Source organism: Castanea sativa, chromosome 7 (assembly GCF_040712315.1).
Source record: "Castanea sativa cultivar Marrone di Chiusa Pesio chromosome 7, ASM4071231v1".
Lineage (NCBI taxonomy): Eukaryota > Viridiplantae > Streptophyta > Magnoliopsida > Fagales > Fagaceae > Castanea > Castanea sativa.
This window is the reverse complement of record NC_134019.1, coordinates 11,426,944-11,451,721: the sequence shown is the minus strand read 5'-3', so window position 1 is coordinate 11,451,721 and position 24,778 is coordinate 11,426,944. Positions and strand designations below refer to the sequence as shown.

The 24,778-nt window shown below is 34.3% G+C and overlaps 2 protein-coding genes across 3 annotated transcripts; one reads left to right on the top strand and one right to left on the bottom strand.

The window, feature by feature from the left end:
• Positions 1 to 255: 255 nt before the first annotated feature.
• LOC142642031 (RAF-like serine/threonine-protein kinase 24) lies at positions 256 to 10,406 on the top strand. 2 transcript variants are annotated; one of them, XM_075816379.1, is made up of 9 exons: positions 256 to 458; positions 1,765 to 4,838; positions 4,935 to 5,015; positions 7,073 to 7,225; positions 7,643 to 7,806; positions 7,905 to 8,052; positions 8,496 to 8,618; positions 8,871 to 8,958; positions 9,912 to 10,406. In XM_075816379.1, exons 2-9 carry the CDS (start codon positions 1,959 to 1,961, stop codon positions 10,112 to 10,114), a joined length of 3,840 nt encoding a protein of 1,279 aa, XP_075672494.1. In that variant the 5' UTR covers positions 256 to 458; positions 1,765 to 1,958; the 3' UTR covers positions 10,115 to 10,406. The 2 variants fall into 2 exon arrangements, with proteins under 2 accessions (XP_075672494.1, XP_075672495.1); XM_075816380.1 differs by having other exon boundaries at positions 259 to 458; positions 1,751 to 4,838.
• Positions 10,407 to 16,868: 6,462 nt separating this feature from the next.
• LOC142644674 (potassium transporter 11-like) lies at positions 16,869 to 24,757 on the bottom strand. The gene is made up of 8 exons (XM_075819248.1): positions 24,629 to 24,757; positions 23,116 to 23,341; positions 21,893 to 22,138; positions 21,059 to 21,109; positions 20,390 to 20,650; positions 20,112 to 20,279; positions 18,817 to 19,071; positions 16,869 to 17,972 (listed from the first exon to the last, which is right to left on the bottom strand). The coding sequence occupies exons 1-8, from the start codon at positions 24,755 to 24,757 to the stop codon at positions 16,927 to 16,929; spliced, it is 2,382 nt and encodes a 793-aa protein (XP_075675363.1). The 3' UTR covers positions 16,869 to 16,926.
• Positions 24,758 to 24,778: the final 21 nt, after the last annotated feature.

The window sequence follows — 24,778 nt, the reverse complement described above, 5'->3', positions numbered from 1 at the left end:
AGAGTGGGGGAGAGAAAGGTCCTGAGCTGTGCCCTGTGCCCCCTGTCAGCGTGTGTATTGTTTCTATCTACCAAAATAGTTTTCAAAAAACATGTCGTCCAAACAGGCCCCAATGCAGAATGCCCCTATCTCTCTCACCAAAAAAAAAAAAAAAAACTATCATTACCTTACAAAAAAAGTCGTAAATAGAGAGAGAGAGAGAGCTCAAACTAATCAAAAAACACTTAAAATATTGTTTTTATTCTATTTAAAAAAATTAAATATTTTGAAAATGGAAAATTAGAGAGAGAGAGAGAGAGAGAGAGAGAGTCTTTGAGCTTTGGAAGATAAACTATCTTAGAGAGAGAAAAAGAGAGAAGGGAAAATTTTGCTTAAGTCCACCTGAAGAGTAAGCAAAGCTCTGAGTCTTTTGGTGCTAATTATTTCTTTGGGGGCTTTTTTATTTTTTAATTTTCCAGGTAAATATATATACTTTGAGAGCTTGATCTCTCTCAAAATTTGATTTTTTTTTTTTAATTAGTGATTTGTATTTTGTGTTTTGATGGGCGATTTTGGATTTTGATGTTGAATTTCGAGCTGATCTTGATTGAATTCAAGTGGGTCTGACTTGATATGTTAGATTTTTAAGTTTAATTTTTGTGGGTTTTGTTAGTTTTTGTTTGGTGCTGAATCTGGGTTTTTCTGGGACCTTAAAGATTAAATCTTTATTTATTTTTTTGAGGCTGATTTCTGTGTACCCAAAGTGTTTGTTTTCTGGGTTTCTATTTTTTTGTGTGCTTACTTTACTTGTCTGTTACACTGGTTTACTTGTTAATATCATTTTCAAACCAAGCAATATTTAGTCAAAGTGGTGCACTTGGTTTGACAATTTCAGTTCTAGTCAACTCTTTAGGTGTGTTTTTGGTGCTTACTTCGTCTGGTAATGCTAATTTTATGTTGATTTTGGTACCCATTGAAGATAATTGTATGTTAATTACATTTAAGCTAGTATAATTCAGATACCTTTTTGGCTGATTGCAGTTTTATCCAATTCTGTTGGGTCTATTTGAGGTTCGTTAATCATCAGTGACTAATTTACTGGTTAGGAACATTGATTCTTGGTTACATTTATGTGTGCATGTGTGTTTTTTGTTTAATTTTAGCTCCAAGATGTACCCTTTTAATGTGATCGAATGTTAATCTAAAACTATGTTAAGAGTCGATTCTAGGATTATACTAATCTTTCATGGTTTTTCTGTTTGTTTGTGAATTGAGATGAGAAACATGAGCCATGAATTTATACTTAGTCAGCTGTGTTGCTGAGAAAATGAGAAGTAAAACACAATAGATTGATATTTTGAAGCTAAGATTTTGCCATTGTCTAGGGCTCGTGGGTAATTGGAAGCTTAAAATCAATGGGATAAGCCTAATACGGTTCTTATATTGTTTACAAGGAGTTAGCTTTGTTCTGAGTTGTAGTGATGACATCTTTAATTTAATTTATGTTAAGATGTATGTTGATTTATAAATGCATTACTCAAATTCTCCAAAATTCTGTGCTTATTGTGTTGAGTGGTTTGACTACTGTCTTTGGCCTGTTTTGTTTTAGATGTAAATTTCCTTTATACAGAATTATCTTTTACAATTTTGTTTCCTTTGAAGTTTGCTGAGATCTTCGATATAGTGATACAAGATCTTTGTATTTATGGTGTATAATTAAATGCTTTAAGTATCCTTTCTTGTTGGAGAATATTGCTAATTTTTCTTAAAGATTGCTTAATGTAGGAGAGTTCTATATCTGGGTGACTGAGTTACTGAAAGCTTGTGTACTCTTTGATTCCTGGTTGAAGATCTGAAACACTTGTCTGCATTTGAGGGCTATCTGCAGGAAAAATGCACTTAAGGTTGTGCTGATATTGCACTGGGTCAATATTTATGGTATCTCACCTTGGGGGTTTCTCCCATTGAAGTTGAACTGAATGGAGAGAAATCTCGGTAAGGGCACTGGGGATCAACAGATTCGATACAGCAATGTTGAAAGTAGAGATGAGGGATTTGGGTCTGCAAATCAAAGATTTTCCCAGGATCCATCGAGTAATATTAACACCAACTTGCGACCTCCAGATCACAATATGTCAGTTGCAGCTAGACCTGTGAATTTCTCCATTCAAACTGGTGAGGAGTTTGCATTTGAATTTATGCGGGAAAGGGCGAATCCTAGGCAGCAGTTCATTCAACATTCTTATGGTGAACCTCACGGTACAACTGGGTATATGGAGCTCAAAGATATACTGGGAAATAATCACAGGGGTTCAGAAAGTGGGTCAGATATCACAATGCTCAACTCGGTGGAAAAGGGCCGCATTCAGGATTTTGAGAAAGGGGGATCTTCCACACATGAGGACAAAAGTGGTTATGATTCTGTGCGATCGGTGCCACGAACCTCATCAAGGAATGACGTTAATCGAGGACTTCATGGTTATGCCTCGTCGGGGGCCTCTGATAGCTCATTGACAAAGGTGAAGTTCCTCTGCAGCTTTGGTGGTAAAATTTTGCCTCGTCCAAGCGATGGAAAGCTTAGATATGTTGGTGGTGAAACACGTATTATCCAGATAAGGAGGGATATTTCTTGGGAGGATCTTGTGCAGAAAACATTGACAATTTACAATCAAACTCATTCAATAAAATATCAGCTTCCTGGTGAGGATCTTGATGCATTAGTGTCTGTATCTTCTGATGAGGATCTACAAAATATGATGGATGAATGCGTTGTACTGCAAGATGGGGGATCACAGAAACCTAGGATGTTCTTGTTTTCTAGTGTTGATTTGGAGGATGCTCATTTTGGTCTTGAAAACCCTGAGGGTGATTCTGAGGCTCAGTATGTAGTTGCTGTGAATGGTATGGACTTAAGTTCAAGAAAGAGCTCAAGTGCTTTAGCAAGTGCTTCAGGAAACAATTTGGATGAGTTGCTCAGCCTAAATGTTGAAAGGGGGAGTGGTCGAGTAGTGCCAGAATTAGCCGGGCCCAGTACTGCACATTTGACAATTAATGCACCTTCATTGACTACTCAATCATCTCAACTGCAGCCACCAAGCTCATCTAATGCTTTTGAATCCAAATCACAACCTTACCAGGGACAGAGGACACATCATGGAGAAGCTGGGCAGCATCTGTTCTCTCCTTTCAACCCATTGGAGAGCTTCCCTAAGAAAGATGATAAGACTGTTCCTTTGTCTGTTCCATTGCAATATGTTTATGGTTCTGACCGTTCTAACCATGCAGCAGCTGGGGAGAATTTACCTCCAATACACGTCCATGGCCATCTGACTCAACAGGCAGGTTTAAATGAGCAGCTGTATAGTGGCTTTCATGCACAAGATTCAGAAGTATCTGTGAAAGAGCCAAAATTGAAAAGAGATAGCTCGGGCCAGAAGCTAAATGAACCTGAGAAAATTCAATTGCTGGAGAAGGAAGCATCTTTTAAGGAGGCAAAAATGAAAAGAGAGAGCTCACTCCAGAAGATAAATGAAACTGATAACAATCAATCTTTGGCCCATGAGTATGATGTTTCTTCTCATCCACATGATTCTTCTGCTCCGAATTATATTTCTAGGGAAGAAGTATTGGTTGCTAGTTCAGCAGCAGATATAGGATCTCCCTTGGTGTCTACAAAAAGTAATAAAAAGCTCCAGGAGTCCATTCAGAAAAAAAAGCTCCCTGAAGGTGTACATGATGGGACAAAAAATGGTGATGATGGCCATTTTTATGCATCTGGTGGACGGTTCACTCCGGGACATGGTGGCTCTGAGGGTTATCCAGCTGACTTTAGCTATGAATCAACCATGGTTCCTCCACCGGTTTTTCATTCTGAGAGACTTCCCAGGGAGCAGGCAGAGTTGAATCGTTTGTCCAAATCTGATGATTCCTTTAATCCTCAGTTTCTGATGTCTCAAGCACGTTCTGATCGTTCTCAATCAATTGCAGAATCAGTTGATAAATTGCATGATGGGCAACATGTTTATTTGCAGACTGAGCAGGTGAATTCATCTTCAAAACCACTATATACAAATAGTCAGACTGTTGAAGATGAACTGGCAAAATTTGGAAAATATAAAGAGTTTGCTGACAATATCAGTAACATAAATTCGAATATTTCTGGGGACGCACTTGAGTCAAATTTACAGAGATCTGAGTTGAGACATGTAATTAATCCTGTGGATAATCGTGGATTGGCCTGGGTAAAAGAAAACTACAAAGACGCCTCTATAAAGGATACAAACACAACTGGTTTGAACAATGTAACAGCAAGTCAAGGAACTTCTGGCAAGCACATGGAAGAGTCTGCTGTTGTTGGCACTCCTGAGCAAGGGGATATTCTTATTGATATTAATGACCGCTTTCCTCGTGATTTCCTTTCTGATGTATTCTCAAAGGCGAGAATCTCAGAAAATCTCTCTGGTATCAGTCCACTGCATAGTGACGGAACTGGCTTGAGTTTGAACATGGAGAATCATGAACCTAAGCATTGGTCATACTTTCGAAACTTGGCCCAGGATGAGTTTGTTAGAAAAGATGTTTCTCTTATGGATCAAGATCATCTGGGTTTCTCATCCCCACTTACAAATGCTGAGGAAGAGGTTGCTATAGATTACAGCTATCCGCCTTTAATGTCTGATGGAGTTGCCCTTAGTAACATTGACTCCCGAATCAATTTTGATGAGGACATTCGACAAGGGTCTGCTGTTCTTGGATCCAACACCATGAATTTGCATCCAGATTACAGTCCTGAGCTCAAGGGCAATGAAAGTGTGCAATTGGATGGGGTTAACGTCAGAATGCCAGAATCAGATTATCAGGTACATTGTCTATACATTTTTCTTTAGCAATCCCTGTTATTACACTTGTAATTCTTTCCTGTGGCAATTCATTCTTATTTCTCTTTTCACTTGTAGGATGGGAAATTGGATATTCAGAATACTGGTGCACCTCTTGTTGATCTTTCTCTTGAAGATTTTGATATTAGTACCTTGCAGGTATAATGCTCATAGTTTGAGTTAAATCATGCCTTATTTTGCCCATCTGAAACGAAGCTACGTGTTATTTTTATATGAAAGCCTTTTATCTTACACTCCAATAAATTTGTCAAGGCACTGTTTGGATAGGACTTTGTAGTACTTTTCTTGCATTAGCAAGCAATTGAAAAATAATGCATTAAAAGCATGTTTGGTATGGACTCTGAAGTTTCATTTACAACTGTGTGTCAGTGTGTGTATATGTGAGAGGCAAGATTATTGGATTACTTGAAAAAAAATGCTGCCTTCCCCTCTTCTTAATTTTATCACTACAACCAGATAACTGCAGATTTATCTTTTAGGTCTAGGTTTGCGTTTAAAGCTTTCCAAGAATTTTAATGACACATTAAGATGACAGTCTCAATTGCTCACTGTTGTGGCTTTCTAACATACATGTTCTGATGTGTGATGTATGTAATCCCTCAAGTTGCATGATTATTGGAGTATGTTATTTTGAAAAGAAAAGTACTGCCTTCCCTCATATTTTTTTTGATAAGTACAGCTAGTTAACTCCAACTTGATTCTTTTTGGTCCGTGTTTGCTTTAAAAGATGTTCAAGATTTGTTTTTTGATAGCTAGATAGTGGGGGAAGTGGGGTTCAAACAAAAGCTTTTCAAAAATTTTAACTAACATATAAAGATGCTAGTCTCTATTGTGTAGTTTTGTGTCTTTACAACGTAAATGTAATAGTGTCACTTAATATTATGGAATTGGAAGGGTCTCACATACTGTCTCAGTGGATTGTTAGGTGATTAGGCTGATATGCTCATGTTCTTATGTCTGATGTTTGATCGAAAGGCTAGCTTAGGCTCACACTTGGTTTGAAAACATTGAATATCTATGTTGACAAATATGGAAGTTTAGAAACTACAGCATGGAACAATATTAAAGAAGAGGAGTGAGAGTGTTTATTTCAGAATACCTTAGGATCCACATGATGTCCAGAGCATAAATAGATACCTATTCTATTTATGTCTCTGTATATGATCAGATGTGACAAGTATAAGAAAGTGTGCATGGTGAAAAAAGTAGTGCAGTGGTCACAGGAATACAATTCTTAGTTCAACGGTGTGTTTGAGTCAATTAAATTATGATCTACTTTTTGACTTTTAAACTTCTAATTTTTTTTCTTTTGTGCGTGCATCTTTTAGAAAATTCCGAGGCTTTATATGTTCTTTGGTTTCTAGAAGCCATTCGTAGGTGTCTGAAAGACATTTTAAAGTGATTGAGATCTAAGCATCATCTCCTTCTATTAGTACTGTGTCCAGCATAGTAAAATCAAGCTCATCCTTAGTTAAAAACATATTCTGCAGTCATCATTGTCGAAGACTCCAAAATAGCTCTTGAGGCAAAAAGCTTTCCCTTAATGTGGGAAACACTGGTAATTCCACCATGACCTCCTCAGTTGTTGTTTGATGGCTAAGGGAAGGAGTTTTATACATTGGAGGTGCAGTAGTCTCTGAGAATCCATTAAACAGTTTTGTTAACTCATTCTCCATACTTGTTACCATTTTATTTTTCCAACCCACAATCGATTCAGTTAACTGATTCTCTTCATACTCATTCCAATGCACATATGAACTGACTGCTGTCCCCCCTTCTCTCCAAAATAAAAAACAGAGAGAATGAGCTCTTTTTTTCCACCCAAAAATCATTTTGATTGTTGTTTTCTCTGCCTTTAAAGCTAATGAACTCTAACTCAAATGACACTTCCTCTATAAGAGCGAAGTGGAGTGTGAGGTCGTGGGTTCAAAACTTACTGGGGGTATGTGCAACTTGCTCATAGGAAAAAAAAAAAGGTTTTCTCTGCACTGCATGTTGTTTTCTTCCATGACAGGATTTTCTGTACTCGTTTGTGTTAAAGTTTTGCAAGACCATCTGGTAATTTATGCATTTATGTTGAACCAATTTTATGCTTCACTTGATTGATTACTTCAGGAGAATGTCAACTGATGACATTGATTTTTAGTTTTTCTATATAAACCCTTTGTTGTTTATATTTTTGGATTCCATAACAGATCATAAAGAATGAAGATCTTGAAGAGCTGAAAGAATTGGGTTCTGGCACATTTGGGACTGTTTATCATGGAAAATGGAGAGGAACTGATGTTGCCATTAAGCGAATAAAAAAGAGCTGTTTTACGGGTCGCTCATCAGAGCAAGAAAGATTGGTGAGTTTTCTTTCATTCAATGGATCTTTTGAGTGTTTATCTTACTTATAATAAAAGAAATTATCTTGCTCTTTAATTATTGATTATAAGCACATAAAAGGCTTAGTTGTGAAAGTTTCAGTTGTGATAGTCAAATTTAAGTTGGTCACTTAACATTTCACTTGTATTACCCAAATTATGAAATGGAAGCCTGGGAAGGATTTATGTTACCAATTTGAGATGGCCGTGATCCCTCAATTATTACCTTGGTGGGTAGTTCTGTTTGTGGTGCTTCAGTTTCCTTCTTACACTTACTGGTGGATGGTGGTCTTCATCAGCAGTGTTGTGTGTGAATTTGTTCCTTTGGTTTCTTTTTGCTCATTAAGGGAGATTGATTTTGTCATATGTTTCTCAGTAACCAGTAATCATACTTTTCAGACTGTGGAGTTCTGGCGTGAAGCTGAAATTCTTTCAAAGCTTCACCATCCCAATGTGGTGGCATTTTATGGAGTGGTGCAAGATGGACCTGGAGGAACACTAGCAACTGTGACAGAGTTCATGGTAAATGGCTCGCTTAGACATGTGTTGCTAAGCAAGGATAGGTAATATTTTGGTTTTATTTCTAATATGTCAGAATTCCCTCTTATCTTAGACATGTTGCTGAGGTTTATTTTGTCTAATATGTTTTCTGAATATCCAGGCATCTTGACCGCCGCAAGCGACTCATTATTGCAATGGATGCAGCTTTTGGAATGGAATATTTGCATTCAAAGAATATTGTTCATTTTGATTTGAAATGTGACAACTTGCTTGTCAACCTTAAAGATCCTTTACGACCTATTTGCAAGGTAAGTTTTACTGATGCTTTGCTTTTTTTGGCAGACCTCATAAATAGTTTGAGAAGTTAAGATGAATCTTGAGTAAATTACTTGTTGTTCTAAAAGCCTAAACTTATAGGAAAAGGTGAATCTAATCACTTAACCAATACTATTCTAACAAAGTTCTCTCTCTCTCTCTCTCTCTCTACAAACAATAGAGTAAAAACCTAACATCACAAACCCCCACTAAGAGGTTGAGCCTTAGACTTCCACCTTTTAGAGGAAGAGACATACCACCGGCCTGCAAAGCTATTAGTAAATGTCTCTCTTTTAATGATCCACAAGGCCTTTGTAGTGCCTTCCTTTTTTTATTATTTTTTATTTTTAATTTTTATCTTCCACCCATATTTATTACTAATTACCAAGTTCTGAATCAAACAACAGTTTTTAGGTGAATTGCTACTCATTTGCAGGTAGGAGATTTTGGCTTGTCAAAAATTAAAAGAAATACCTTGGTTACTGGTGGTGTAAGGGGAACACTTCCATGGATGGCTCCAGAGCTATTAAATGGTAGCAGCAGTAAGGTCTCTGAAAAGGTGAGATGCTAAAATTTTATCTAAAATTTTATTTCTTACTTGCAGATTGAAGAGGAAGAAATTAGCTATAAACATTATAGTGGATGATTCTTTAGTACTTTCAGGAGACGCAAACTTGGCCTATACCATCTGTTGGTTTGAGAAATTTCTATTATACTTAAAAAGAGGATTTTCTTGCATGAACCTTTTTTATCTGTTTTGAACCCAATCAATCCTAGTTGCATGCATGTGTAACGTGTTGTGTTTTTGTAGGTTGATGTGTTCTCGTTTGGTATTGTCCTATGGGAGATTCTCACCGGTGAGGAGCCTTATGCAAATATGCACTATGGAGCAATAATAGGTTAGAAACAATCTCTCTCTCGCTCTCTTTAATGTCTTACAAATTTTAGTCTAGAGGCATGTGGGCTTCAGTCCATTTTGCAAATTTCGATTTCCCTGGAATTCTAAAACATTGCTGAAACAGCGTGCAAGAGAAATTCTTTTCTAAGATTAATGCATGAGCCTTTTTAGTGGGGAGTTTAATTTCGATTTATAACATAGTTTATTAAGGGCTATCAGTTAATGGTTTAAGAGAGGTTCTTGAGGTGTCCCTTCAAGGTGTGGCACACTAAAACCCTTAAATTTTATTTGTGTGGCACACACTCCTGCACCTGGAATGTGAAACTTTCCTTTTTAAGTGTATCAAATGGCAAGTGAGCTTTCTGGCACACATTGGAAAAATATGTAAAATATGACTTAACTCTTAATGCGGTAAACTAGCATGGTAGGAAATAAACTTAATCCAACAAATCAAAACATTGAAACCAATTGACTGGCAACAGAGCTGAAGAAGGTCCTAGCATAGATATCAGAGACCTAACTTGATGGCCAATATTAGAAAATGATCACTGCCAAATCAAGTCTCTCCAGCAAGCTTTACAGCAGATAATCCTTTTAATTTCTGAGTTCAATTTGGGACTTCATTTAGGGTTTCTTTTTGAGACTCAGCCTCTCCAAAAAAAAAAAAATGGTGGTAAGGCTGCCCTAATCACCTCTCCCAGATTCCACAAAAGCGAGAGTTTTGTGCTTTGGATAAGACCTTTATTTTGGGTTTCTTTGGCCATATTTTCTATTCTCTTCCCTTTTGGAATTAGTACTACTAGTTTATTAAAGAAAATGACAATTTCTAATTTTATCTTTCTAATATTTCTTGCCAGTTTGATATTTCTGTGGTTTCCATCACACCTTAGTGGATAGGGAAGTTATGCTAGAAATGATACTCTATTATCTGATAGCCTCTCTTTTTGCATGCAGGAGGCATAGTGAACAACACATTGAGACCGCCTGTGCCAAGCTTTTGCGATTCTGAATGGAGACTACTAATGGAGCAGTGTTGGGCCCCTGACCCAGTGGCCCGTCCATCATTTACAGAGATTGCCAGGCGCTTACGGGAGATGTCTGCAGCTTGCCCAACTAAGCCACAGGGTCATCAGCCACAGACCTCAGTGCCCAAGTGATTGTCCTCGATGATTCCTTTAATCCATTTTAGCTCTTATCAAGATTTGTGATGTTGAGCGTTGTTTATCTTTGTATACCATGTAAAGATTGTGTATTATATAATTAGGGAGAAGGAGCTCCCATTTAGAGGTTGAAACTATAGGTTGGTACCAAATCATCATTGGACAGTATGTTCGTGTTTGAGAGAAAGCTGAAGAAAATTAGTTTATATGTAAAGCTATTTCTTTGTATCCATAGTAAATACAGACATTTGGTTTTATGTGTGAATAACAAAATACAAATTTGTCTTTATGGTGGAGCGTTGCCGGGTGATTGTTGTAACTTGTAATAGTAAATATTATCATTTTTTATTACTCTCAGGATGGAAATATTTTGGAGTGAAGATAAAGTACCAACCCTGTTTGTTGTGTAGAACTTACATTTTTCAGTGTTTCCTGGCCTTAAGAATATTAGGAAAGAAAGCCTGACCCTTTGTGGCTTTTCTTATCGAATAGTATTTTGTAAGAAAACTAGTATTTTCTTGTGGTTGTGATGGGGAGAAGCTTATATCAACTTAAGCAATATGAATTTGAAGTAGATCTACAAATTTGCTTGTAGGGTCCCTGATCAGTGTCACATGGGTCAAGGTCAACTGTGTACTGTACTCCCCTTGTGTAGGAATCATGGTTTGTCATTTGTTCAGGGCAATGCAACCTTTAATTAGTTCATGAACTTTATAAATTAAATCAAATTCTCTTGAGATAATGATGGATGTTGCAGCATTGCATATCAGGAAATATAACCTGTTTCCTGGAAAGAAAGTAAACATTTCTACTGGAAATCATTAGGTTCAATTTGGCACTCGTTTGTAAGAAGTGATGTAAAAACTATAATAGGAATTCTTTTACATCTTATAAATCTTCTTTGTCAAAGGTGAAATATTTAACTCACTTCGTAAAAGGTTTACCAAAGAAGAGTACACAAAATTTTATCTTTTACGAGTGTGATAAAGGAAAAGCATCCTGAGTCTTGAGAGACAGCTGTCTTTAGGGAATAAAGTGCTGACATAGACGATATGCATAGGCCATATAAAGAAAAGTGTGGAGTGGTGGATTGATATCAATAGCCAAATTTGAATTATATCAAGAATGGAATGGATTTTGTTTGGAGTTTTTAGACTGCTTTAGAATACGATAGGTTGTTTGACCTCAAAACAACATTGACATGATTATTATCCTCTACATGTTTGTTTGTTTTTTTTTGTTTGTTTGTTTGATTGTTTTTTTTTTCAATTCTCTTTGGAATGCGTGCCTATATTGGATAATCTATATAATTTTTAAAAGTTGAAGTGTAGTATTTATTATTGCTATGCTCTTGTTGAGCTACAGCAGTGTAGTATTTTGATTCATTTCAGTCTACTTCGATCTGGTACGGTCTACTTTGGTCATTCAGTCCCATTTGGTCCACTTCAGTACTTTAGCTTCAATTTGGTGCTTTCGGTCTAATTGGTCCACTTCAGTCCCACTTTGGTCCATACCTTTCACACTATTACACATGGACATACGTGAATATACATATTCCTTAGTGAAGTGCTTTATCAATAACAATATCACAACAAATTTTAGGTGGCAAGTTCTATTGATTTCAATATGGGCCTATCTCTGAAGTTACTTTTTTACCTATTAATAATAACTTGTTACTAAAGATATATGGTGATAATCATTAGGACATTTGAAAACATAACAGCTTGCTACTTAAGATTTGTTACAATATACTTATGCCATTTTTTTTCTCAATTTGGATATGGTCTTTGAGTTGGGTATATGTTTTGGATAGGGTATACTTTGATTATATTTTATATTCAATTAAATGTAATCACCTGATTAACACTATTTTTGGGCTAAACCGATTATGGAGTTAAGTGTTTTTAGTTGTGAGAATATAACCTTTTCAATTTAGGTGTGATTCTAGATTTTGGTACACATTTGAGGTTAATTCTATCTTGATTGTTCTTCCTACATATTCTTTCTCATGTATGTTATATATTTTGATAAATATATGTAAGTTGTAGGTTGGGAAGGATATAAATAATTATTAAATTGTAAAATATATTAGTAAATAACTAAATGAGTTAATTCAATTATTTTGTCCAAATAAATTAGTACAAGAAGTCATTTAAGCAATTTTTTAAAAAATATTATCAAACAATAATATCTTTTAAATAGTGCATCTTATAAATGTTTTCAGTTAAAAAATTTTAATTGTATAAAGAACATTTAAACGATTTCATTTACTAACTAAAAGATTTAGACAAAGAATTAGATTGACTATTTAAAAAAAAATAATGGACTAAACTGATAATAATTTTAATATGAAAAACTAATTTTATGATTATAGTCAAAATTAAAGGACTAAATTTACACTGTTTGATTTTTATTATTTATTTATTTATTAAGGATATTAACAATTTTAGTTTAATCATGAATGATAGGCTCCAATAATATTGCCTTGATGTTTTTTTTTCTTCATAATTTCATGATAAGCTCCATTTGGTCTGGTGGTGATGATGCTATTGGTAAGTATTAGGATGTTTCTTTTGAGACTCCAGTTTTAGAGCTAGAGTTGTAAGAATTATGTGTGTTGTGGTGATTTTTCACCTGTTAGTTATGAAATGTGTGTCACTAGGTCATATGATCACATGGTTAAGCTTTGGGATGTGAGAGTGGCAAGTCTGAAATCGGTTATGGAGGTTAACCATGGAAAACCAGTTGACAGCATATATGACAGGTGAAGGTGCATTTGGGTTTTAATTGGATTGTGGGGTGAGGATGATTGGGAGTTTGAATGTGGTGATGTATGTCGGGAAGAGGAAGATGAAGGAGGAGAATATGAAGAGTGGTTTGAGGAGCTTTTGGAGGCCTTGGTACTCTATTTGTTATCATTTTGATTGGTTTAGAGTTTTGTTTAATATATAATTATTATTGGAAGTGGGTATTTAAGTTTTATATAATACTAGTCGCAACCCCGAGTAATGTGTGGAAGTATCTAATTATTTTAAAGTAAAATGTAATATATAATTTATTTTTTAAAATATTGATAAAATTATATATTAGGACTAACATAGTATTTTCTCATAAGAGAATTTCATTTTAAATGTATTAAACTATTAACCAAGTAATTTTTTTTCTTATATAACTATTTACAACACCAACAAAGGGCAAGGGTTTTTTTTTTTTTTTTTTTTAAGTAATGAATTTTTTGTTCCCTATAAATAAAAACTTATATATATATTTTTATTTTATTTTATATTAAGATTATTTTCATCTATTCATATCATGAGCCTATTTGCTTTTTGATACAAGATATAATTTTTACTCTAGCCTAATCTAAGTGTAAATGTGTGTGAAGCTCCCTCCTGGAGACTTGAACCTCGGCTCTTGCCCCCCTACACTTCAGAAGCATTTAAACCTGTAGAATGACCATCGCACCAAGGGTATACGGTGGTATTATGAGCCAATTTTCTAGTGATAGAATATAGTGTGGATTAAAATTTTCCAATTATGACATTTAGAAAAGAACGAGAAAAATAGTTTTCTTCCACCATTAATAAATTTCAACTTGTAGCATCCTATTTTAATGTTATTTTTAATTCCGAACAATCTATCTCTTTTGAAGTATACAAAGTATAATCATGATATCTCTTCTTGAATACATTACTTATCTCAATACATCCATAAAATACATCGAATCAAAACATACCTATATGAAGACGCTTTGCAAAAAAACAAAATGTCTCATCAATCATCGTTTTGCAAAATGTCATATCAATCACCGCTTAACAATGACTAATTTGATCGATTAGGAAATTTTTATTTATTTATAATCTATTAAGATTATTTTTTTTATAGAAACTGCAAATTTGTCCACTCAAAAAAATTACAGAATAAAAAATTATTGGCAAAATCTCATAATTAAGTTTCTATGTGCATCATTATAATATTTAATAACAACAACAACAAAAATAATAATGAAAATATAATTGCGGAAGCTAAAATATGTCACTCATTCAATTATTTCCATTTGATTAACCTTTGCTTTTATCTAAATAAGTGGCACTATATAGTATTTCTAATACAATTATTAAGAGTACTTTCTCTACAAAAAATACAATTCTGTTCACCCAAAATTATTTAAAAATAAAAAAATTAATAAAGTCTCATAGTTTAACATCTAATTGAATCAATAAAAAAAAGAGGAATTTTTTTTATTGGGAATTGGAATACCAAAATACCAAAATATGTATAAAAGTCTATGCAAATTTGCCAAAATGAGAAACAAATGTGAAGTGACAATTAGATCAACAATAACAAAAAGAAGCATTAGGGGGGGGGGGGGGGAGTGGTTGAAACAATAAAAAAATCAAAAGAGACAAAATTGGGGAGAGAGAGAGAGTTGAACTTTTTTGCAATGAACAACTTGGAAGGAATAGGGAAGAGAGGAGGAAATGAAGTAAAAGAAATTTATAAAAAAAAATCAAGTTGGAAGAGGAAGAGTAAAAGCAGATGAAAGGTTCAAAAAAGTGAAACTGTAGAATTTATGAAGATGAAAGGGTGGAAGTAGTTGAAAGGTTCAAAAAAGTGAAATCGTAGAAATTATGAAGATATAAAGGAGAAAATTTATAAATTTATAAAGGGAATCAAATGAAAAATTTTAGAAGCCAATGATCGGAGAAGATGAAAAATTGAACTAAGAAAACAATGGTTGAAAAAGATGAAAGGTTAAACAAAGTAAAAATTGCAAAAAATTAAAAAAGATTGCTAATGACATGAACCAAAAAAAGCTTTTGTAAGATTTGTTTTAAAGCTTCCATTATTATATAATAGTATAGATAAATATGCATAGACATTGTTTTTTGTTTTAGGTTCTTCATTAATTTTATTACTTAGTTATAACATTTGAATTAAAGCAGATACATGTATAAAGACAAAGTTACACATAAAGTTAAAACCGATCAAGATAAATGTGTAAAGCCAATCTATATATATATATATAAAATATATTCTCAAAAAAATATTTATATATTTAATATTGTCAACAAAATTTAGGAATAAAAATTAAATAAAAAAAGAATGATTATGTAGTCAATGACATGGCAGATGAGGTGACGCAATATGAACATAGCAACAATAAATGCTAGCTTTAGTTTTTAGATATATATATATATATATATATATATATATATATATATATATAGATTTGTGGGTTCTAGTTAGCTTAATTGGTAAAGTTTCTGATGGTATCTGGGGTTCAATCCCCGGTTACACAAAAAATTGATTGGTATTTTGGTTGATGATAAAGAGGTATTATTAGGAGTAGACATCATAGGTTGAAACTCTCTTAGAAAAAAGTTTTATATAATATGTGAATATGTGCCTAATAACTATTTGGTAACCAGATCCATGTCATTAGAGAGAATGAAAATCAACTTTATAATAGGAAGTCTTCCATTCGATCCATTTTATTTTCTAGCCTTTAGGTTCCAAAGTTTGTATTGGTAGAAAGTTTCAGTCTATTAACTCATCAGCTATTGTAGATTATGAAGTGTATTTATATGACTGGCCATCAAATCATTATAAGGTTTATCTTTGCCTCCAATTAGAACTATTGCATTTTTACATAACCATAGGAACATAACAATGAAGGAGTTGCATGCCCACTAATAAAGACTCTAATCCACAAATGAACAAGACCTTTGGGCCTTTTGCCAAGAACGGATTCATCATTCACCAGCAAGAAAACTAACACTCCAAGTGATGAAAATATAGTAAAGACAAGTAGTAGTTTTTGGTTTTTAAAAGATGATTGTAACAATCATCGGATATGCTTACATTGAGAGCTAATCATATCGTTTACTCCATGTATAGATTCAAGAACCATGGTGTGGATTTTTCTTTGAATTTGCTCTGGAACAAATTGGGTGTCATGTTATAAATGGATTTTTTTTTTTTGGTTGTAATAATAGATCTCTTTGTATTCATTCATACCATTTTTTGGATTTCTAGGGCCTGTTTGTTATACCATTTAAAACTCACATTTTTACATTTTAAACAATATTACACATATTTCCACATACTTTTTCACCCACGTGTATTTCAAAAAACTACAAAAATCTCATCTCAAATTACTCTATCAAACACCCCCTAATCTTTTGGTCAATGAAGAAATGTATTATCACATTAATGCAAAATTCCTAAGCATCGCACAAGTTGGCTAGTTGGGTTAAAACTCGTGCTTCATATTGATTATGGGTTTAAGGAATTGGAAGTAGTTTAAGGAGTGATTCAAAAAAATTCATATATACACACCATACCAGACAGTCGGGCACTTCACTTCAGTTAAAATACTTGTCTCCTTCTGTTTTGATATTGATACGACAAAGATAATATATTACTACAAATGTAAGGAGTTTCTATGAAGTGCATAACAACCTTGGTTGAAGATGTTAATTAGCTTTGGTCAAGTTCACAACAACAGTCTTTTGATTTCTTTTGTATGGTTCCATTTTGGCAAAGGCTTGCCTAGTTATATCCCAATCTTTGGAGATTTTTCTCTTAGTTTGCTTTCCAATTTGAATTTTGGACGCTAAGAGCCTTGTAGCTCGCCATATAGCTCAATGGCATACTCTGCTCTATGTTATTAGGAGAACTAGTGTTTAAAAAGAATTTTGGATGAACCTTTCCATGTAAGTATGTAACTCTATCTACAACAGAACTATGGCAGTAATAGTTTTAAGAAAACAAATCCAGGCTCGAATGGTCATGGTACAAAAGAATTATACATAATACACTTGCCCAACATTCAAGAGACTCTCGTAGGGAATATGGAGGATCACATTCTTCTCCCTGCATATTTTCCTAAGAAATGCATATATATAATCAATGGTTATCTTCTTGTAGAGTCGTGAATCGCTCTTAGCTTTCAATATTGTATTCCCCATTAAGTGCACCACCCCAGCATCTCTGCATCTTTTCGTGAACTCTAACCCATTAACCTCACTATGTTTGCTTGCCTGACAGGAAGACATGATAGTAATGTTTGTAGGCAAGGGAGAATCAACAAGCACAATTGAATCCCCAGATGAAATGTTGGAATGCACATTAAATTCAGGTGCATTGCCATTACCATTCAACAGGCAATCATCTCTTGACCCCTCAGTTTCCTGGTCGCATAAACTACGCTCATCTGAGTCTGAAAACCCATCCATCAAGCTCTCAAGCCGGAAAAACATGAAGAGGCTATCAAAGAGCTTATTCTCAAAGTCATCATCTTTCTTACGGAGGTCACTATAACCATATCTCACAACACAACGGAACATGTGGAAATCCATGGTTCCTATCCTCTTTATAAGGAATCTCTCTCCTTCAGGGACTGTGTATACGGGAAGATATTTCACACAAACAAAAATAACAACAGAATGGATGGCTGGTACATTGGTGATTAAGTGGGAAAAGATGTTTGGCACTCCACTGGCCAGCTCACTGTAAACGAGTCCAACCCCTGGGACCCGAACCAGTCCTAAACTTGGGCCAAGCCTAAGAATCCACGCCAGTGGAGCCTTATTGTGCATTTCAAACTCGTAGTGTTTCACAGTACCATAATGCCAAACGTACATGATGATAAAGAAGACTGTTGCAATCACAAGAGGAACCCAACCACCCTGATTTACCTTGAGGATTACGGCAGAAAAATAAGTCAACTCCACTACAATTGATAAGACAGTGAAGATCAGGATAAGCATCCAGTGGCTGCGCCATACTAATAACATGATCAGAATCATAAGAAATGTGGTTACCAGCATCACTATCACGACTGCTGCCCCTGTTGTGACATGAAAAGTTATGCTACTGAATGCAATTCTTATTTGGCAACAAAGATTTCTTGGAATCATTAGTAGCAGACATTAAGAAAGATGCAAGATCAGACAAATAATATTTAATTTTACCTAGCATAGTTAGCCCTATGATCAAGAGCATCACATTAATCACTGTCTACCATTCATGACAGGAGGTGTTTACACTACTAACAAAAGGAAAGAGACATGAGAGTGCTACAATTTTGATTTACATGGGCACCGATGAAGGTGACAACTATGTCAGAACCATCTAGTATGATGAAACCATAATTATGCAAGATAATTTGTTTTTATAAGGATATAGAACTGACCCAAATGCATAAAATTTGCATATGAAACAATGTATAAAGAAATAGAAAAATAATAGAGACAGTGTAAAATCATTCTATTATGCATTATGATTAGGGCATCTATCTTTGGAATTTAATGCAACGAAAAGATGTCTCAAAATAAGGAAGAAATAACATATAGAAAAAAGGACATAAAACATGTCATGTCTTGAAATAGTCCTCATTTCCATATATATATATATATATATATATATATATATATATATATATCCCTTAGTAACTATTTGTGTGACTGTATATTTTGTAATATTGAGACATCACAGAAACGTTGGTCTATAAAGTCTACAAATGAAGAATTCAGTGGTTGGTAGGCATAGAAATTGCATTACTACCTAAAAAAAAAATGACATTTGCGACAAGTAAACAATTTTAGGCTCTCTCACCCAAAGCATTTGATTTATCATGATGAAAGAAGATGTATAACATGAACTTCACTACATTCAAAAGTGGATAAACCTACCAGAGGCATTTCCAATTTGGTATTGGCTTTTGAAGGCAGTTGTCACCGTAATGCAAAGAATCATGAGGATCCAATTAATATCTGGAATATATATCTGGTTGGGAAACTTCTTTGATGTATGTATAACTTTGACTCTTGGAAAACAGCCAAGTGCCACTGCTTGCTTGATTAATGAAAAAGTTGCACATATGGTGGCCTGACTTGCAACAATAGCAGCTAAAGTTGCAACGACATATACTGGAAAATATATACTATCTGCAGAATAGTGAATAATCATCATTAGAAAGACAAACCTAGCCATGGAGAATGGGGCATCTACCACTTGACAAACTGATAAAATTATTAAGAAAGACCTACAATAACAAAAGTTTGAGTTTTTTGATATCAGTGAGGCAAAAAATCTTTGATCTCCACCAAACATGATGTGCTAGGAACCACTTCATATAGATAAAAAATTCCTTCACATTACCAACTGAATCCTACAAATCCTTGATTTCTTAAAATCTTCCCAGAATGTATAGGAAAAAACAAGAGTTTCCATGAGACCAAATCTATTGATGAGTGTTTTAAAATATTAAAATAACTCAAGAAAGAAGTTATTATAAATCATTTCTGAGAGCCATAAAAGTCTTTGGCTTCTAAGTGTGAGTTTAAAATCCCAATGCTTGAGAGTGGCTTATCATTCACTCCCTCAAATGCAAGGCAGCATTAAGTTATTTCCTCTCTAGACTATACATTGGATAACTGACACTAGTAATGGCCACTTCTCTCTGCTTGGATCATGTGTAGCGCTTTATTTTTTTCTCAACCAGTCCCTTGCCAGCAAAAATGAGGATTGTTAGGCTGATGGCCAGTTTTAAACCATATTCAAATTTTATGTCCTCTTCTTTACAAGTGTTATAAAGTTATGATCTTAGTGTTCCACATGGATTAAGTGTAAGCTTAAACATGTGTTTATAAGTTTTTGGGCACCCTCCCCTTGCAAGCTGGTTTTCAAGGTTGAGTTCTACCCATAGGTTTGTATCATATAATGTTCCAATGAAGTTAGGCAAACCTATTTACAAAGGTGAGTTTTTCGCATGTAACTTGGCACACTATAAGTACGTAGTTAGGCCACATCACGTTAATGATTTGTATCCATTATGGCACAGTATATAAACAATTTTCCAAATCTCTGAACACTTTTACAAAAATATGAGACCATGGAATGGATTAAGACATGAGATTTTAATCACCTTATAAATTTTTAGTACTCCCCAAGTTGATTCTTTTTTTTTTTTTGGTTTAGAACAAACCTGGAATAGAATGATAAAATGCACCAACCACTTGATCTGAGTTTTGCACAAGGTATGCAGCTTGTCCAACATAGGCCAAAAGAAGGCAAGGAAACACAACAACTGTGAAAGAAATCTGTATAGCTGGAACTGGAAAAAGAGATAGGTCGGCAAAAAGTGCCTCTGTGCCTGTAATAGTTCATAAGTAGTCATCTAAATCTGAAATCACAGAATTTTTTTTTTGGATAAACCTTAAAAATGTGAAAAAGAAGGATTAACTTAGACAACAAGAAACTTACCGGTTAAACTAAGCATAACTCCTCCCAGGGATGTCCAACTATCTTTCCCTCCCCGTTTAAAATACCTATATATATAGACAGGAGAAAAAGCTTTCAAGACACTGGTTTCGTATTTGCAAATGTTGTATATGCCAATACCTCCAATTAAGAGGAACCAAACGAACACAATTGGTGAAAACAGCCAGCCAACTTTATCCGTACCATAATGTTGCATACTAAACAAAATTATTATTAGGGCAACGGCAATCATCAAAACCATATCTGTAATACAGAAAAAAGGTAAATGTTAATTAACTAATGATGAAAAACTGGAATATGATAATTATTATTAGGGCAACGGCAATCATCAAAAGTATATCTGTAATACAGAAAAAAGGTAAATGTTAATTAACTATTGATGAAATACTGGAATATGATGAAAAACTGGAATATGGTTGCACACTCTCTTTTATTGGAGTGTGGTCTTTTCTCATTTTTCTTGTTCTTCCCTTCCTATTTTTCTTGATTGTTGCAATTTTGGTTCTTGATTTGTGCCCTCATAGTACATACCCAATGTACTGGGTTTGGCAATTTTATTAATAATATTTTTACGTTATCTATCAAAAAAAAAAAGTTGCAAAAATAGGAAGCAAATACAAGAAAATCTATGATTCAGCAGCATTGAGATACCTTTACTCAACTTGGGGTGAGTTATATTGATCCCGTCAACAGCCGATAAAACTGTAAAATATTGTATAAGAGTTATGAAAGAATAATTTCATTTCATAAGTACTAAACATGTCATTAATACTAACAAGCATGGTAAATCTTACAATTGCAGCCTTAGACATAAAGAGTATGGAGAGCATATGTTGGATGTGAGAGAAGCTTTAAAAAACAACTTATCTAGGTTGCTTGTAGAGCTTTATGATTTGTATTGGTAGGGTTGTGGTATTTCCCTTTTTATGTCAATGACACTGATTGATTTGTATGAAGTTCTTGCTTTCTGATTATTTCTACTAACTTAAAAGCCCCAATTGGTGTTCTTCTTGTATTATATGGAAGTGTCCTTTTGGATAAATTACAAGATCTCTATTATTAATCCTATTTGTAGCTTGGCATTTACCAAACATAAAATTATTTTTTTCTTAATCCTCTTCTTACGTAGATACAAATAAATGCTTTTAACAACTTATATATGGTTAATCTTTTGAACATGTTTCAAGCCACAATGAGTAATCACCCATTCTTGGGGTAAACAGTTTCTTCTTCTTGTATTTATTATGGTCTAATCACTAAGAGAAATTAAATTTGCTTATGTTCATGTCTCATCCAACACAAGGCACATTGCTGAACAGTGGTTAATCTGTTTGTTTCATATGCTGCTTGCTTGTCTCATTTAGTGGTTAATCTATTATACCATGCAGGCATCAATTATATCTAAGCACCTGATTTTCTAGACAGAAAACTCAAGAATATTTCCGAGTACATAAAAAGGCCCCAAGGACTCATCTAGAAATGTACCTGATATAGCTGGAGTGAGGATCCCATCACCAATCACCATGCAAGAGCCAACAAGGACAAGAACAAGAAGTGCAGTTTTCCTATATGCATATTTCTCCAACCATCTCTTGGTTTTTGCAGCAAGGGATTTTTCAAGGTATGAATGATAATTATATGTTGTTAACTTCTCATCACTCTGGTCATAATTAGGAATAATCTTTATTTTTGCATGTCGACAGAGTAATGAATAAAGAGCAAATGTTCCACCTGCGGCATAAGGATATGAGTATGGAGAAACCTACTGGTGCTTTGATAGCATTAAACAGGTGTATATGCTTCAACAAAAAAAAAAGGGAGATGATATTGTTAAGCTATAATACCTTTGGAGGAATGCAGTCAAAATCATTAAATTCATAAAAAAGGATGTGCAATACTATTTTGTTGATAAAGAAAAAAAAGACTAATCTAGAATATAGTGGTATGTAATATGATGTAATTAAAGCTTTAGTTTCCTTTTTATATATCATTTCCACAAGATTGTTATTAATCCTGTATTCCTGTGTTTTGGAGAAAGATCTTCAGTTTGGTGTAAAAGGGGTGTCAAAGCATAATTTTATGGCATACTGCATATTGAAGCAATGTTGATATAGGGCACCGCTTTCAAGATATTTATTTTCTTAATATTTTATCATCTTTGATAAAATATTTTCAACTATAAATTTGTTCTGTTCACTCTGTCCATGTGACTAAGGCAGGTAGAAAGCCTAAAATCTGTTACTTTCAAGGTGGATCTTAGATATCAAAACTGTGATCTATATATCCTGCATATGAAGAAAAATGTTAGGCTATCTAAGTTGTTTAGTGATGTGTACGGGTGTATCATATGTGTTAATGTTTGTGCAAGTGTTTTTTAAAATCTTCAACTGCCACCACCCCCAATCCCTCCTCAAACCCCTCTTTCTTCCACCTTGAACTGATACATCTTCCAAGTATCTATTAGATGAAGGCATCAGAAATAAAATTTCCCACTTCTCAAAGGAAAAAATTCTACTTAATGAGAATGAAGTAGGAAGAAATACTAGCAATGTCCTCATTGTTCCTTGATGTACAGACAAAGACAAAAAGGCATAACACTATCTGTAGTTCCAAAAATATTATTTACACCATGGGATGTAAGACATACATACAAAATAATATAATTATCTGCAATTAAAGAAGTAATTTGCCAGAAAATAACGATTTACCTTGACCATTGTCAGTTGCTCTACTCACAATAAAGACATACTTGATGAGTGGAACAAGAGTAAGGGAATATATAATCAATGACAAAACACCAATCACATCCTCTGGTTCTGCAATTCCACGAGGAAATGTATTGTAGTAAACATACAAGGGAGATGTGCCTAAATCTCCATAGACCACTCCAAGACTCTGGAATGCAAGTTGCAGAAGCAATATGGTTGAAATTTCCTAAAGGAGATAAAACTGCGTCAAGTCGTCAACAAGGAGAATTAACTCAAATTCCTAGGACTCTACAATTTTATTTTATTTTTTATATTTTATTTTTTATAATAGTAGACTCGACAATCTTTATATGTGCTAACTTGGTATAATATTTTTTTATAATTTTAAAAATTTCAATTAAAAAGGCGCAAAATGGGGTGCTACCCATGTACACAGGATGTATAAAAATAAAACCCCCCCCCCCCCCCCCCCCCCCCCCAAAAAAAAAAAAAAAAAAAAAAAAATCTAATGAGCCCAAAGATTTGGCAGCATGTTCCCACGTATATGAGGACCACAGAAAATAGAAACTTCGGTTGAGCTATGGATATTCCTGTCCTACAAAAGTTCATGCATTCATTTCTCTCCAAAGACATTACATTAAGCACAACAGAATGAACTTCCAAGCCTCCAAACCTTTTTTTTGTTGTTGGTCTTGAACAGACCTGTCCAGCAAGCAAAAACTTCAAGAACAGTTCTTGGCACTACCCAACACACCCCAAACAAGCACAAGATAAGCGACCATGAGTCTCTTGCAACCTCACAATTTAGAGAGAGGTGATCCACTAACTTCCCATTAGATTTGCACATGCAGCACTAATCCTTAACTATAATACAGTCTTTGGCGTGATTACTTCAAATATATCACATGCAAGAATTACAATGACTATAATTACAATCTATGAAGCACAAATACTTCATATGGGGTGTTTGTACCCATCTCATACCGATGTCGTACTTGCCATGTTGTGTCCAAGATCACAATCAATATACTGTAGACTCATAATTTAACAACACTAATGCACATTCCTTTCCATGGTTTCAATTCCATAGTCCTCTTAGTACCAGCCTTAAGTAACAATGAAATCATATCTGAGAAACTTTAAATATAGAAAGATATCAAGATTAAATTTGAACTTGAAATTTGATTATAAATTATCCTTTGAATCAACTTAACCAACCCAACAAGATACAAAAATTTGTTCAATTCAATAAATTCAACTGACTCCATTATATACCAAGGATATACATATTCATAGCTTTATAAATTTAAACTGTAATATGAAACTACATTTTAGGGTAACATCATAACAATATGAATATTCTAAAATTTTTAAAACTGAAGAACGACTTAAGTATCATAAGTCATAACAATAGGGGGTCTCACACACATGCATTATACATAAGAGAGTAAAATCACAAGGACATGATTATCTTAAATTATAAATTCACACCAAAAGAGAAATGCAAACTTACCTTTTCTGTAGACGTATTTTTGAGCCTCATGGCCTCCTCATCCATTGGTTGATCAAGCTTCTGATCCAACATCCAACCATTACTTTCTTTCTGACCCATTTCCTCATCAGTCCCCATTCTTGAGGCCATTTTGTAACCTTTTTTTTTTTT